We start from the raw sequence: 15111 nt of genomic DNA, 5'->3' as shown, positions 1-15111 counted from the left end.
TCCAATAAATGTTTCTTTACCAAAAAAAGCAGCAGGCAGGATTTGACCTAGGGCTAGTTTTCTGAGCCTTATTCTAGACTCCACTGAGTCTGGTATGAAATCAGAGGGGCATATTAAGGTCTATATCTAATGTATACCTACTTCTCCTTATAACTCTTGCCAGTTTTTGTTTTATGATAATTTTGTTGTGATATTTTGTTGATAATTTATTTGGTACACTAATATTCAAAACTTTTATATGTTCTTTAAAAACTTTTTTAGCTTTATCAAAATGTCTTTTTTTTTAAATCTGTTTTTGCCATGAACTGATTCTTAAGTATTAGGTAAATAAATATTGAGTTTTAAAATGCCTTTGGCTTAACAATTCATGACCATATTTCAAACTTTATATATTACTTTTTAGGCATATCTCTTTGATACAATCTGATAGCATGTTATCTTAATAGGTGAATTTAATTCATTTACATTAGTTGATATGGCAGGTATGTTTACCTTACCATATATTATGTAGTATGTTTGCACAGCTTTTGTGCAAAATGTTTAACACAGCAGGCCTGAGACTGTTACCCTTAGATGGTTGACTTGCAAGATTAGCCCTTGGCTGGCATCTGTGAACTTAGATTTTGAGATGGTTCCCAAGAACCTAGTCTCTAATGAACCTTCCAGGTAGACAAAATTCACTGCTGGGGTCTTGGAAGCTCACACCTGGTTTCCTCTGGACTTTGTCCCTTTTCTCTTTGCTGATTTTGCTTTGTACCAATCATTTCACATTATAGATCTTAGCTATGAGTATGACTATATGCTGAGTAACAAAGAATCAATGAATGTGGTATTTGGTAGTTGTCCTGGGGACTCACTCTTTTTTTTTTTTATTTGAAGTATAGTTGACACATAATATTACTGGGGACTCTATACAACTTTATAAGAAACTTTTCTAGTAAGAGGTCTGTTATCTTTGCTCTATCACATGTATTTAACTTCTAATAATTAGGAAGGCTGCAGTTTGCTCCAGTAGTTATCCTTTCTTATTATGTAATTGCTTAATCATCTATATATTTAGATGACATCTAGTAACTTATTATTATATAATGAAAAATTATGGTTCCTTTCTCTTTTCTAATTTGCCTATTCTCAATTTTAGTAGCTTTATTAATTTTTCTTAGTTTTTATCTTTTTACTGTTAAGAATATGGAATTCATTATTTAACTTTTCAGCCTCAAATGGAATACTTAGTTCCCATCTTTGCAGCAATGTCGGCAATAGCCAAACTGTGGAAAAAGCCGAGATACCCTTCAACAGATGAATGGATAAAGAAGATGTGGTCCATATATACAATGGAATACTACTCAGCCATCAGAAAGGATGAATACCCAACTTTTACATCAACATGGATGGGACTGGAGGAGATTATGCTAAGTGAAATAAGTCAAGCAGAGAAAGTCAATTATCATATGGTTTCACTTATTTGTGGAACATAAGGAACAGCAGGGAGGACATTAGGAGAAGGAAGGGAAAAATGAAGGGGGGGAAATCGGAGGGAGAGATGAACCATGAGAGACCATGGCTTCTGAGAAACAAACGGAGGGTTCTAGAGGGGAGGGGGTGGGGGGATGGGTTAGCCTGGTGATGGGTATTAAAGAGGGCATGTACTGCATGGAGCACTGGGTGTTATACAAAAACAATGAATCATGGGGGCGCCTGGGTGGCTCAGTTGGTTAAGCGACTGCCTTCGGCTCAGGTCATGATCCGGGAGTCCCGGGATCGAGTCCCACATCGGGCTCCCTGCTCAGCACGGAGTCTGCTTCTCCCTCTGACCCTCTTCCCTCTCGTGCTCTCTGTCTCTCATTCTCTCTCTCTCTCAAATAAATAAATAAAATCTTTAAAACAAAACAAAACGAAACAATGAATCATGGATTACGACATCAAAAACTAATGATGTTGTATATAGTATGGTGACTAACATAACACAATAAAATTAAATTAAAACAAAAGATGAGAATATACTCATGCTTACAATCCCTTCCACATTTTATTAGATCTATTATTTTTATAATTTAAAATGTAAAAGCCTCTAAAAGGACAGTGCTGACAAACATTTTAAACTGCTCACTTCCAGCTGATCGCTTTGGTTTTGTTTTTGTTTTTTTTTAGCTGATCACTTTGGATCTAATTTTTTGGATGCCTTCTGCCAGTATTCAATAACTCACCTGGGGAGCTTTTTCTTAGTAATTCTTTCTTTAATAGCCATGGATCTTCTCCTTGTTCCAGTGTGAAGATCAGTTCTGGTTTTGTAAAGCAGTACCCTGTAAATGGGAAATAATTTGGCACTTGAGTTAGCTGCATATGTTTCACTGTTTCTGAATGTAAAGGAAGGTAGTTTCAAAAATGGCACATTCAGGGTGCTCACTACAACTTTTCTGGGAGGAGAGTGATCACAAAAAATATTTTCTAGTGCTTATAAAGGATCAATCTTCTGAAACCCCCAAATCACAAGCCTAAGTGATATTAAATTCCAAAATGCTCAACGTCTGTGTTTTAAAGAAGAGAATTCAGAAGGACTTTCCAAACTGGCCATAATAGACTAAAAGGAACTGATGTACTTCTCCATATCACACATCTAAAAAAGTGTACAAACTATATAAAATGGTTTTTAGACTGGTTGATTCCAGTCATTTCTGTCTGCAGTGCCAGGCACTGCAGACAGGAATACCTGACAATAGGAAATCAAATGAAGTGAGTCCTATGATTATCACATGTTGATACAAAATGAGCATAAACTTTAAAAAATTTTAAAGAGAAAAGAAGAGTTTTGAGCCCAAGTTAGGAAAACTGCCAGGGATACACAATCTTCACAAGCAAGAGAGTGGTCCAGAGAAGGAACATTTAGTGCAGGGTTATATATGTTCTTGACACAAAGAGTTACAAATCATCAAGATGAAGGACATTCCAGAAAATTACAGACTTTATCTTATGTTTTTATTATATGCAAGGCTGTATGACTTTAATCTTATGGGAACCAGGGAGAGATTTTTTGTTTTGTTTTTCTTACCTTTTGTTTGGAATGCTTTTATTTTTTCCTTTTTTTAAATTGAAGCAGATGTACAATGTGTGCTCGGGGCAGAAACAGAGCCAATGCTCTGTTTTGTCGAGTCATTTTAGTCTTAGTAAATGTTAAAGTATAGCTTCTCTGGGAGCCCAGGAACAGGGCCCACAAACATTAAAAGCTGAAAATTTCCCTTATCACACAACTTACTGCCAAGAAGAGTTTAACCCACAGAACAAAAGAAGCAAGAAAGCCTAGCTGACTCAGTAAGTTGAAGTAACATAACTGAATTTTAAGGAAGCCATGACAACTAGAATTGTTAAGGATGAAATACTAGAGAAGAAAAAGCTGTACTGATATGGAGTTTTAGAGATTTGCAGAAGAGTCTCCTAAGTACTAACTTATGCAAGTATGTAAGAAAAATACTCAAGGATGAGGAAAGACCAGTGAAAAAGAAGAGGCTGAAAAAATTATCAAAGCCTACACAGATGTAGGAAGCTTCTGTTGCCACCAGACAGGGTAGAAAAATCTCATACTTCATGGCCAACTGGGAAGAATACCAGAAGGATGTTTATTGCTTAATAGAAGAGTCAAATTAGTCCTAAAGCAAGCTCTGAATCTAACATAACACAGCTTAAAGCAATCCTTGAAATAATCAAATTAAGTCCAAATAACTACATACCAGAAAAGGCCTCAAAAGATTTAAAATAATACAACAAAACTAGTAGCTAACAATATATTATCAGTATTATCAGTGCTCAATAAGATAAATGTACTTTTGATCCCCTTTATCAATTTCATCGTTCCCCTCACCCGCCTCCACTCTGGCAACCACTAGTTTGTTTTCTGCATTTAAGAGTTTGTTATTTTTGTTTGCTCTTTTTTTTTTTTGTCTGTTCATTTGTTTTGTTTCTTAAATCCCAATATGAGTGAAATCATATGGTAATTATCTTTTTCTGATTGACTTATTTCACTTAACATTATACCCTCTAGGTCCATCCATGTAATTGCAAATGGCAAGATCTCATTCGATGAAGAGAAAATCTTAAGTAGCTAGAAAAAGGTGTAATATGTATAGAGGAACAAAGAATGCCTGCTTTTTGTCGGAAATTATATAAGCCACAAGACAATGAAGTGACAATTTTAAAGTACTGGAAGGAAAAAGTCAACCTATACTTCTATATTTAGCAAATATAAGACATTTTCAGACAAACAAAAGCTGAATTTATCACCAACTAACATATATTACAGAAGAAGCTAAAAACATTCTTCAGACAGAAAAAAATGCTATTAGGTGGAAATTTGGATTTATGCATAGAAATACAGAGCACCACAACCTGGAAATATAAATATAAAATATACTTTTCTCATTTTTAGAACTTTTAAAAAAATGGTAAATTATCTTTTAAAATAACAGCAACAATATACTGTAAGGTTTGTAACATATATATTATATATATGTATATGTATGTAAAATAGATGACAACAGCACAAAAGATAGAAGGTAAAAAATGGACAATTACAAAATTCTTATAAATGTAGTAAAAAAAATATTTGAAGGCAGATTGTGTTAAGTTAAAGATGTATGCTGTAAATGTTAAAGTAACCACATAACCACATGAGAGAGGCACAGCTATAAACCATGTACACAGATGTAATGAAATCATTAAAAATATAGTTAATCCAAAGAAAGCAGCAAAAGCAGAAAAATGGGAAAAAACAGACTGCAAAAATAGTACACAGTCATATATAGTTCATTTAATGTTAAACGTAAATTTCAATTAAAAGGCAGAAATTGACAGATTGGATATAAAAGCCAGATCCAAATATATGATGTCTACAGGAAATCCACATTAAAGACACAGGTAAGTTATAAATAAAAAGAACAAAAAAGATGCCAAGCAACCATAATAAATAGAAAGTGACTGTTAATATCAAAATAAAATTCAAAAGAAAGGAATATTATCTGGGATAAAGAGAAATACTGCACAATGATGAAGGGAATAATTCATCAAGAGGACAAAACAATCCTAAATATTTTTTCATCTTATGAAACTACTTCAAAATATATAAAGCATATCCTGTTAAAACTGGAAGAATAACCAAATCCACAATTACAGCTGGGCAGTAACAGCATTTGTCTCAATAACTGATAAAACAAGTAGATGAAAAGTAACTAAGGACAAAGAAAAATTGAACAGTATTATTAACATGACCTAATTCCCATCTATAGAAGACTGGTCCATGGTTAAAAAATATGACCCAACTATATCCTGTCCACAATAAGTTCATTTCATAAATATTGTTTAAACGGTTTTCCCTTATAAAAAGGTAAAGTTTTTCTCTTGTTGCCTTTAAGATCTTTTGTCTTTAGTTTTCTTAAGTTTGAAAGTCATGGGGGGCACCTGGGTGGCTCAGTTAAGCATCTGACTCTTGATTTTAGCTCAGGTCATGAAGTCAGAGTTGTGGGATCAAGTTCCGTGTCGGGATCCACACTCAGAGTGGAGTCTGCTGTTCCTCTCCCTCTGCTTCTCCCCCTGTGCTCCCACTCTCTCTTCTCTCTCTCTCAAATAAAGAAATAAAATCTTAAAAAAAGTCATGGAATTCATGGCATAGATTCCTTTGGTTTTAGTCTGTGTGGAGTTTGCCCAGCTTCTTCAATGTAGGCTTATGCCTTTTGCCAAATTTGGGAAATTTTCAGCCATTATTTCTTTGAATACTTTTCCACCTTTCCTTATGGGACTCCAAAGACAAAAATGTTAAATTTTGTTGCAGATCCATAGTCCCCTGAGATTCTGTTCATTTTTATTATCTATTTTATTTTCTGTAATAACAAATAAGCCATTATTATTGTTCTATATGAAGTTAAATGATTTTTTTCTCTGTCTTCTCCATTCTGCTGCTGTGCATATGCACTGAATTTTTTTAAAAATAAATTTTTTATTTTAGAATGTCTTTAAATTCACGGAAAAACTGCAAGGATAGGAAGGAAAATTCCTAAATATGCTGTACCCAATTTACCCTATTGTTAACATTACTAGAAGTTTTGTCACAACTAATAATATAATGTTGACAATTACTAAATAAAATCCATACTTTGATATTCAGATTTTCCCCTTAATCTCATTTCTCTGTTCCACAATTCCATCCAGGACACAACATTACACTTAGTTATCATGTCTCCTTAGACTCCTCTGGATTATGAGTGACTTGCCTTGGTTTTGATAACCTTGACATTTAGAAGACACTGCAGAAAGTCCTTCAGTGTGGGCTACTTGTCTGATGTGTTTTTGGGATAAAAATAGCAAAGAGACTGCTATCCTTATTCCTTATGCTATCAACATGACATAATTTTCTTTTCATTTAACTTTTAATTTAAATTCTAGTTAGTTAACATACAGTGCAATACTGCTTTCAAAAGTAGAATTCAGTGGTTCATCACTTACATACAACACCCAGCGTTCATCATAACAAGTGCCCAACTTAATACCCATCACCCATTTAGTCCAACCCCCACATATCTCCATCAACCCTCAGTTTGATCTCTATCGTTAAGAGTCTCTTATAGTTTGCTTCCCTCTTTTTACCCCTCCCATATGTTCATCTGTTTTGTTTTTCAAATTCCACATATGAGTGAACTCATATGTTATTTTGCCTTTCTCTGAATGACTTATTTCACTTAGCATAATGCACTCTAGCTCCATCCACAGCACTGCAAATAGCAAGATTTTTTTGTGTGTGGCTGAGTAATATTCCATTGTACATATATACCACATCTTTATCCACTCATCAGGTGATAAACATCTGGACTCTTTCCATAGTTTGGCTACTGTTGATAATGCTGCTATAAACAGCTTGATGCATGTGCCCTAGCAAATCACTATTTTTGTATCCTTTGGGTAAATACATAGTAGTGCAATTGCTGGATGGTAGGAAGTTCTTTTTTATTTATTATTTATTTGGAGTGAGAGAGCGAGAGAGAGAGAGAGAGCACAAGCAGGGGGAGGGGCAGAGGGAGAGAGAGAAGCAGATCCCCTGCTGAGCAGGAACCCTGACATGGGGCTCAATCCCAGGACCCTGGAATCATGACCTGAGCTGAAGGCAGACGCTTAACTCACTGAGCCACCCAGGTGCCCCTAATTTTAACTTTTTGAGGAACCTCCATACTGTTCTCCAGAGTGACTGCACCAGTTTGCATTCCTACCAACAGTCCAAGAGAGTTCCCCTTTCTCTGCATCCTCACCAACACCTGTTGTTTCTAGTGTTAATTTCAGCCATTCTGACTGGTTTGAGGTTGGCATCTCATTCTGGTTTTGATTTGTATTTCCCTGATGGTGAGTGATGTTGAGCATTTTTTCATGTGTCTGTTAGCCATCTGGATGTCTTCTTCGGAAAACTCTATTCATGTCTTCTGCCCATCTGTTAACTAGATTATTTGTTTTTTGGGTGTTGAATTTGATAAGTTCTTTATAGATTTTGGATACCAATCCTTTATCAATATGTTGTTTGCAAATATCTTCTCCCATTCTGTAGGATGCCTTTTAGTGTCTTTGATTGTTTCCTTTGCTGTGCAGAAGCTTTTGATCTTGATGAAATCCCAATAGTTCGTTTTTGCTTTTGTTTCCCTTGCCTCTAGCAACATGTTTAGTAAGAGGTTGCTCCAGCTGAGGTCAAAGTGGTAGCTGCCTGTGTTCTCTAAGATTTTGATGGTTTCCTGTCTCACATTTAGGTCCTTCATCCATCTTGAATTTATTTTTGTGTATGGTGTAAGAAAGTGGTCCAGGTTCATTCTCCATCAATATGACTTATCATTAATAATAACCCGGACGACCTGGCTGAAGTAGTATATGCCAGGGTTCTCCACTGTAAAGTTACCCCTCCCCCCAACCCCATGCATATTGCACTCTTTAGAAGGAAGTCACTAGGGACAGCCTGCTAAAGGGATAGGGAATTCTGCTCCACCTCCTTGAAGGTGGAGTAATTACATAATTTATTAGGAATTCTTCTGCTTGAAGATTTTTCTATTCTCTCTCATTTATTTACTTATTCAATCACTTACTCATATCAGGATGGACTAATGGGTATTTCATACTTTGGGTTATACATTAAGTTACATTAATGCCTAAATTGTGGCAGTTTTGGCTACAGGGAGCTTTTTCAGTTTGGCTCCTCTGTTCCTGATATACCCCCATCATTCAGGTTTTTGAGCATTTCCTTCTGTTCCCTGCACTTACCTTGTATGTTTCATGTCTCATCCTTAGAATCAGCCATTTCTCCAAGGAACTTTGGTTCCTTTATTGGAGAATTGTATTAACTACTAATACATCTATTTCAATTTCCAATTTCTGTATAATTTAGTTTTGGAAGATTATGTGTTTCTATGAATTTGTCCCTTTCATCAATTTGTTGGCATACAATTGCTCATAGTGTTCTCTTATAATTTATTCCTGTAAAATTGGTAGTACTGTCTCCACTTTCATTTCTAATATAATCTGAGTCCCTTCTTTTTTTCTGAATCTAGCTATGGCTTGGGAATTCTGTTGATCTTTTCAAAGATCAATTTTGGTTTCATTGGTTTTCTCTTCTTTCTATTCTTTATCATTTCTATTGTCTCGTTCCATCTGTTAGCTTTCAGTTTGCCCTCTTTTTCTGTAGCTCCTAGTGTAAAGTGAGGTTCTATTCGTGTGGGCTTTTTTTTTCTTTTAAAGATTTTATTTATTTGAGAGAGAGAGAGAGAGCACAAGAGCACGAGCAGGGGAAGGGGCAGAGGGAGAAGCAGACTCCCACTGAGCAGGGAGCCCAATGCAGGGCTAGATCCCAAGATCCCCAGATCATGACCTGAGCTGAAGGCAGATGCTTAACTGACAGCCACCCAGTTGCCCCTCTTTTTTCTTGTTATATATACCTTTTCTTGTTTAAGGTATAAGGTTTATAGCTAAACTTCCCATCTTAGTGTTACTGTTACCACATCCCATAAGTTTTTGTGTGCTGTTTTCATTTTCATTCTGTCAAGGTATTTTCTAATTTCCCTTGTGATTTTTTTCTTTGACTCATTGGTTGTTTAAAAATATGATGTTTATTTTCCATTTATTCATGACATTCATTTTCCTTCTGTTATTGATTCTTTAGTTTCATTAATTGTGATGGGAACAGATACTGCATATGATTTCAATCTTCTAAAAATGTATTAAGACTTGTTTTGGTCTAACCTGGAGAACAAACCATGTGCATATGAAAAATATGTAGTGTTCTGTAGTTGACTGGAGTCTTCTATACCATTGTTAGGTTCAATTGGCTTATGGTGTTTTTCAAGTTCCTTTTTTCTTTGGTTGGTCAACGCATTGTTGGAAGTGGAGTATTATTGCCATATAACTGTGTGTTTCTCCCTTCAATTATGTTCATGTTTGCATTTGGGCTCTGATGTTAGGTGCATATATGTTCACAGACGTTATGCCTTCTTGGTGAACTGACACTTTTAGCAATATATAATGTTCTTTTTCATCTCTTTTAACAGTTTCTTATAGTCTAGATATTAATATAGCCTCACCTCTTCTGGTTATTATTTGCATAGTATATCTTTTTCCATCTTTCATTTTCAATTTGTTTATGTCTTTAGCTCTAAATTGTCTCCTGCAGAGAGCACAGTTTGATCATTTGTAAAAAAAATTCATTCTGCCAATCTTACCTTTTTTTCATTTAAATACTAGTTAACATATAATGTATTAGTTTCAGGGGTAGAATTTAGTGATTCATCAGTTGCATGAAACACCCAGTGCTCACTACATCAAGTGCCCCCCTTTTTTTTAAGATCTTATTTATTTGTCAAAGGGATAGAGATAAGTAGAGAGAGCAAGCACAAGTAGGGGGAGTTGCAGGCAGAGAGAGAAGCAGGATTCCTGCTGAGCAAGGAGCCCGATGCAGGACTCAATCCCAGGACTCTGGGACCAAGACCTGAGCCGAAGGCAGATGCTTAACCAACTGAGCCACCCAGGCATCCCATCAAGTGCCCTTTTTAATGCCCATCACCAATTACCCTATCCCCCCACCTGCAACTCTGTTTGTTCCCTACAGTTAAGAGTCTCTTATAGTTTGCTTGTTTTTATTTTATTTTTCCTTCCCTTCCCCATATGTTCATCTATTTTGTTTCTTAAATTCCACATATGAGTGAAATCATATGGTATTTGTCTTTCTCTAATTGACTTATTTTGCTTAGCATAACACATAATAGTTCCATCCATGTCACTGCAAATGGCAAGATTTCATTGTTTTTGATGGCTGAGTAATATTCCACTACACACACACACAAATACACACACACACACACACACACACATCTTTATCATCTGTCAATGGACATCTGGGCTCTTTCCATATTTTGGCTATTGTGCACATTGCTACAATAAACACTGGAGTGCATGTGCCCCTTTGAATCACTATGTTTGTATCCTTTGGGTAAATACCTAGTACTGCAATTGCTGAGTCATAGGGTAGTTCTATTTTTAACTTTCTGAGGACCCTCCATACTGTTTTCCAGATTGGCTGGACCAGTTTGCATTCCCACCAACAGTGCAAGAGGGTTTCTCTTTCTCCATATCCTCACCAGCACCCACTCTTTCCTGAGTTGTTAATTTTAGCCATTCTGACTGGTGTGAAATGGTATCTCATTGTGGTTTTGAATTGTATTTCTCTGATGATGAGTGATGTTGAGCATTTTTTCATGTGTCTGTTAGCCATTTGCATGTCTTCTTGGAGAAATGTCTATTCGTGTCTTCTTCCCAGTTTTTGACTGGATTTTTAATTTTTTGGGTACTGAGTTTGATAAGTTCTTTATAGATTTTGGATACTAGCCCTTTATCTGATATGTCATTTACAAATATCTTCTCCCATTCCATAGGTTGCCTTTTAGTTTCTTTGTTTTCTTTGTTGTGCAGAAGTTTTTTGTCTTGATGAACTCCCAATAGTTCATTGTTGCTTTTGTTGTCCTTGCCTCTGGAGACATGTCTAGCAAGAACTTGCTGTGGCCGAGGCCAAAGAGGTTGATGCTTCTGCTCTCCTCTAGGATTTTGATGGATTCCTGCTTCACATTTAGGTCTTTCATCTACTTTGAATTTATTTTTGTGTATGGTGTAAGAAAGTGGTCCAGTTTCATTCTTCTGCATGTATTCATCCATTTTCCCCAATAACCATTTGTTGACAGGACTGTCTTTTTCCCATGGGATATTCTTGCCTCCTTTGTTGAACATTAACATTGTTTGACCATGTAGTTGCAGACTCATTTCTGAGTTCGCTGTCTGTTCTACTGATCTATGTGTCTATTTTTTTTTTTTTTTTTGGTCTGCCTATACCATACTGTTTTGATTACTACAGCTTTGTGTAATATAACATGAAATTTGGAATTGTTATACCTCCAATTTTGTTCTGCTTTTTCAACATCACATTGGCTATTTGAGGGCTTTTGTGGTTCCATATAAATTTTAGAATTGTTTCTTCCAGGTCTGTGAAAAATGCTGGTGTTATTTCGATAGGGATTGCATTGAATGTGTATAGGTAGCATAGACATTTTAACAATATTTGGTCTTCCAATCCATGAGCATGGAATGTTTTTCCATTTTTTTGTGTCTTCTTCAATTTCTTTCATAAGGATTCTGTAGTTTTCAGAGTACACTTCTTTATTAATAGGTACCTTATAGTTTTTGGTACATTGTAAATGGGATTGATTCCCTGACTTCCCTTTCTGCTGCTTCATTGTTGGTGTATAGAAATGTAACAGACTTCTGTATGTTGATTTTATAGACTGCGACTTTGCTGAATTCCTATATGAGTTTTAGCAATTTTTTGGTGGAGTCTTTTGGGTTTTTTACATAGAGTATCATGATGTCTGCAAAGAGTGAAAGTTTGACTTCTGTGCTGATCTGAATGCTTTTTATTTCTTTTTGTTGTCTGATTGCTGAGATTAGGACTTCTAGTACTATGTTGAACAAAAGTGGTGAGAGTGGACATCCCAGTTTTGTTCCTGCCCTTAAGGGAAAAGCTCCCAGTTTTTCCCCATTGAGGATGATATTAGTTGAAAGTTTTTTGTATATGGTCTTAATGATGCTGAAGTATGTTCCCTCTATCCTTATTTTGTTAAGAGTTTTTATCAAAAAGGATGCTGTATTTTGTCAAATGCCTTTCTGAACTGAGAGGATCACGTGGTTCTTATCCTTTCTTTTATTAGTGTGGTGTATCATGTTAATTGATTTGTGGATGTTGAACCACCCCTGTAGCCCAGGAATAAATCTCACTTGGTCTTGGTGAATAATCCTATTAATATACTATACTATACCATGTTCATCAGGGATATTGGTCTATAATTCTTTTTAGTGAGGTTTTTGTCTGGTTTTGGGATCAGGGTAATGCTGGCCTCATAGAGTAAGTTTGGAAGTTTTCCCTTCATATCTATTTTTTGGAAAAGTTTCAGAAGAATAGCTGTTAATTCTTCTTTAAATATTTGGTGGAATTCCCTGGGAAGCCATCCAGCTCTGGACAGTTGTTTGTTGGGAGATTTTTGATTACTGCTTTAATTTCCTTGCTGGTTATGTGTCTGTTCAGGTTTTCTATTTCTTCCTGTTTTAGTTTTGGTAGTTTATAGATTTCTAGGAATGCATCCGTTTCTTCCAGATTGCCTAATTTACTGGCATATAATTGCTCATAATATTCTCTTATAATCATATTTCTTTGGTGTTGGTTGTGATCTCTCCTCTTTCATTCATGATTTTATCTATTTGGGTCTCTCTCTTTTCTTTTTGATAAATCTGGCTAGGGGTTTATCAATTTCTGTTAATTCTTTCAAAGAATCAGCTCCTTGTGTCACTGATCTGTCCTACTGTTGTTTTTTTTTAAATTTCTGTATCATTGATTTCTGCTCTAATCTTTATTATTTCCCTTCTCCTGCTGGATTTAGGCTTTATTTGCTATTTTTCCAGCACATTTAGATGGAAGGTTAGGTCATGTATTTGAGATTTTTCTTGCTTCTTGAGCAAGGCCTGTATTGCTATATACTTTCCTCTTCAGACCACCTTTGATACATCCCAAAGAGTTTGGACTATTGTGTTTTCATTTTCATTTGCTTCCATGTATTTGTTAATTCTTCTTTAATTTCCTGGTTGACCTATTCATTCTTTAGTAGGATGTTCTTTAACCTCTCTGTATTTATGGTCCTTCCAAGTTTTTTATTGTGGTCGACCTCAAGTTTCATAGCACAGTGGTCAAAAAATGTGCATGGTATGCTCTCAATCTTTGTACCAGTTGAATCCTGATTTGGGACCCAGTATGTGATCTATTCTGGAGAATGTTCCATGTTCACTGGAAAAGAATGTGTATTCTGTTGCTTTAGGATGAAATGCTCTGAATATATCTGTTAAGTCCATCTGGTCCAGTGTGTCAAAGCCCTTGTTTCGTTGTTGATCTTCTGCTTAGACTATCTGTCCCTGGCTATGAGTGGGGTTTTAAGGTCCCCTAGTATTATTGCATTATTCTCAATGAATTTCTTTAAGTTTGTTATTAATTGATCTATATGTTTGGCTGTTCCCATGTTAGGGGCATAAATATTTACAATTGTTAGATATTCTTGTTCGATAGACCCCTTTATTATGATATAGTGTCCTTCATCTCTTATTATAGTCTTTGGTTTAAAATCTAGTTTGTCTGATATAAAGATGGCTACTCCAGCGTTGTTTCCATGTTCATTAGCATAATAAATGATTCTCCACCCCCTCACTTTCAATCTGGAGGTGCCTTTCCATCTAAAATAAGTCTCTTATAGACAGCATATTGATGGGTCTTTTTAAAAATCCATTCTGATAGCCTGTGTCTTGATTGGAGCATTCAGCCTATTTACATTCAGAGAAATTATTGAAAGAGATTAATTTAGTGCCATTGTATTACCTGTGAAGTCGCTGTTCCTGTAGATTGTCTCTTTCTAGTCTTTGTTACTTTTGGTCTCTCTTTCTGCTTAAAGGGTCCCCTTTAATATATCTTGCAGTGCTGGTTTAGTATTGATGAACTCCTTTAGTTTTTGTTTGTCTTGGAAATTCTTTCTCTCTCCTTCTAGTCTTAATGACAGACTTGCTGGATAAAGTATTCTTGGCTGCATATTTTCCCCATTTATCTGCTCTAAATTTTATTATTTCCTTCCTTCTGGGCTCAAGTCTTGTTTTTCTAGTTCACAGAGACATAAAGTTGTTTATTTGATGTTTTTTATTTTCTCATGTAGGCATTATTGCTATAAACTTCCCTCTTAGTACTGCCCTTGCTGCATCTTATAACTTTTAGCATGTTGTGTTTTTGCTTTTGCTTGATTCAAGATAGTTTTTACATTACTTTTTCATTTCTTCTTGAACCAATATTTATTCAACTCTGTGTTTAGTTTCCACATCTTTTTAATTTTCCTATTTTCTTGCTGTTGATTTACAGTTCAGAATGAATTCAGTCTTCCAAAATTTGTTAAGATTTGTTTTTTTACCTAATGTGATTATACTGGAGAATAATGTGTGTGCTTGAGAATTATGTTTGCCTCTGATGGATGGAAGGTTCTATATATGTCTGTTATATCCAATTAGTCTATAATGTTGTTCAAACCAGCTGTTTATTAATTTTTATGTCTAGATTTTCTTTCCATTATTTTAAGTGGAGTACTGAAGTTACCTACTTTTTATTGCTGTTAGCTTCTCTGTTGAGATCTATTTAGGTATAGCTTGGAGATATTCCAAGTTCAGCTCCAGGTCATCACAATAAAATGAATACTGTATTAGAGCAAGTCAAATGAATTTTTTGGTTTCACAATGCATTTGCTATGCTTACATTATACAGTAGTCTATTAAGTGTGCAATAGCATTATGCTAAAGAAACAATGTACATACATATAAAAGAACATTGCAGCTACAAAATTCTAACCATCATCTGAGCTTTCAGAAAGTTGTAATCACAACAGTTTATAGCAAATATTATAATAATGAAAAGTTTTAAAAATGTTAATTCCTGTACAGTTAATATACAGGGTTATATTAATTTCAGGAGTACAATATAAT

At 35.3% G+C, this 15111-nt stretch overlaps 1 protein-coding gene across 1 annotated transcript in view; it reads right to left on the bottom strand.

Annotated features, from left to right (window-relative positions):
* Nucleotides 1-15111, bottom strand: part of ZNF782 (zinc finger protein 782) — a 64807-nt gene that overhangs the window by 7307 nt on the left and 42389 nt on the right. The window contains exon 4 of the mRNA XM_027616625.1: nucleotides 2208-2303. Within this exon, the coding sequence (XP_027472426.1) occupies nucleotides 2208-2303 (96 nt within the window). The remainder of the gene's footprint in view (nucleotides 1-2207; nucleotides 2304-15111) is intronic.

Source organism: Zalophus californianus, chromosome 13, assembly GCF_009762305.2.
Source record: "Zalophus californianus isolate mZalCal1 chromosome 13, mZalCal1.pri.v2, whole genome shotgun sequence".
Classification (NCBI taxonomy): Eukaryota; Metazoa; Chordata; class Mammalia; order Carnivora; family Otariidae; genus Zalophus; species Zalophus californianus.
The sequence above is the reverse complement of the archived record's forward strand: the minus strand, read 5'-3'. Positions and strand labels throughout refer to the sequence as shown.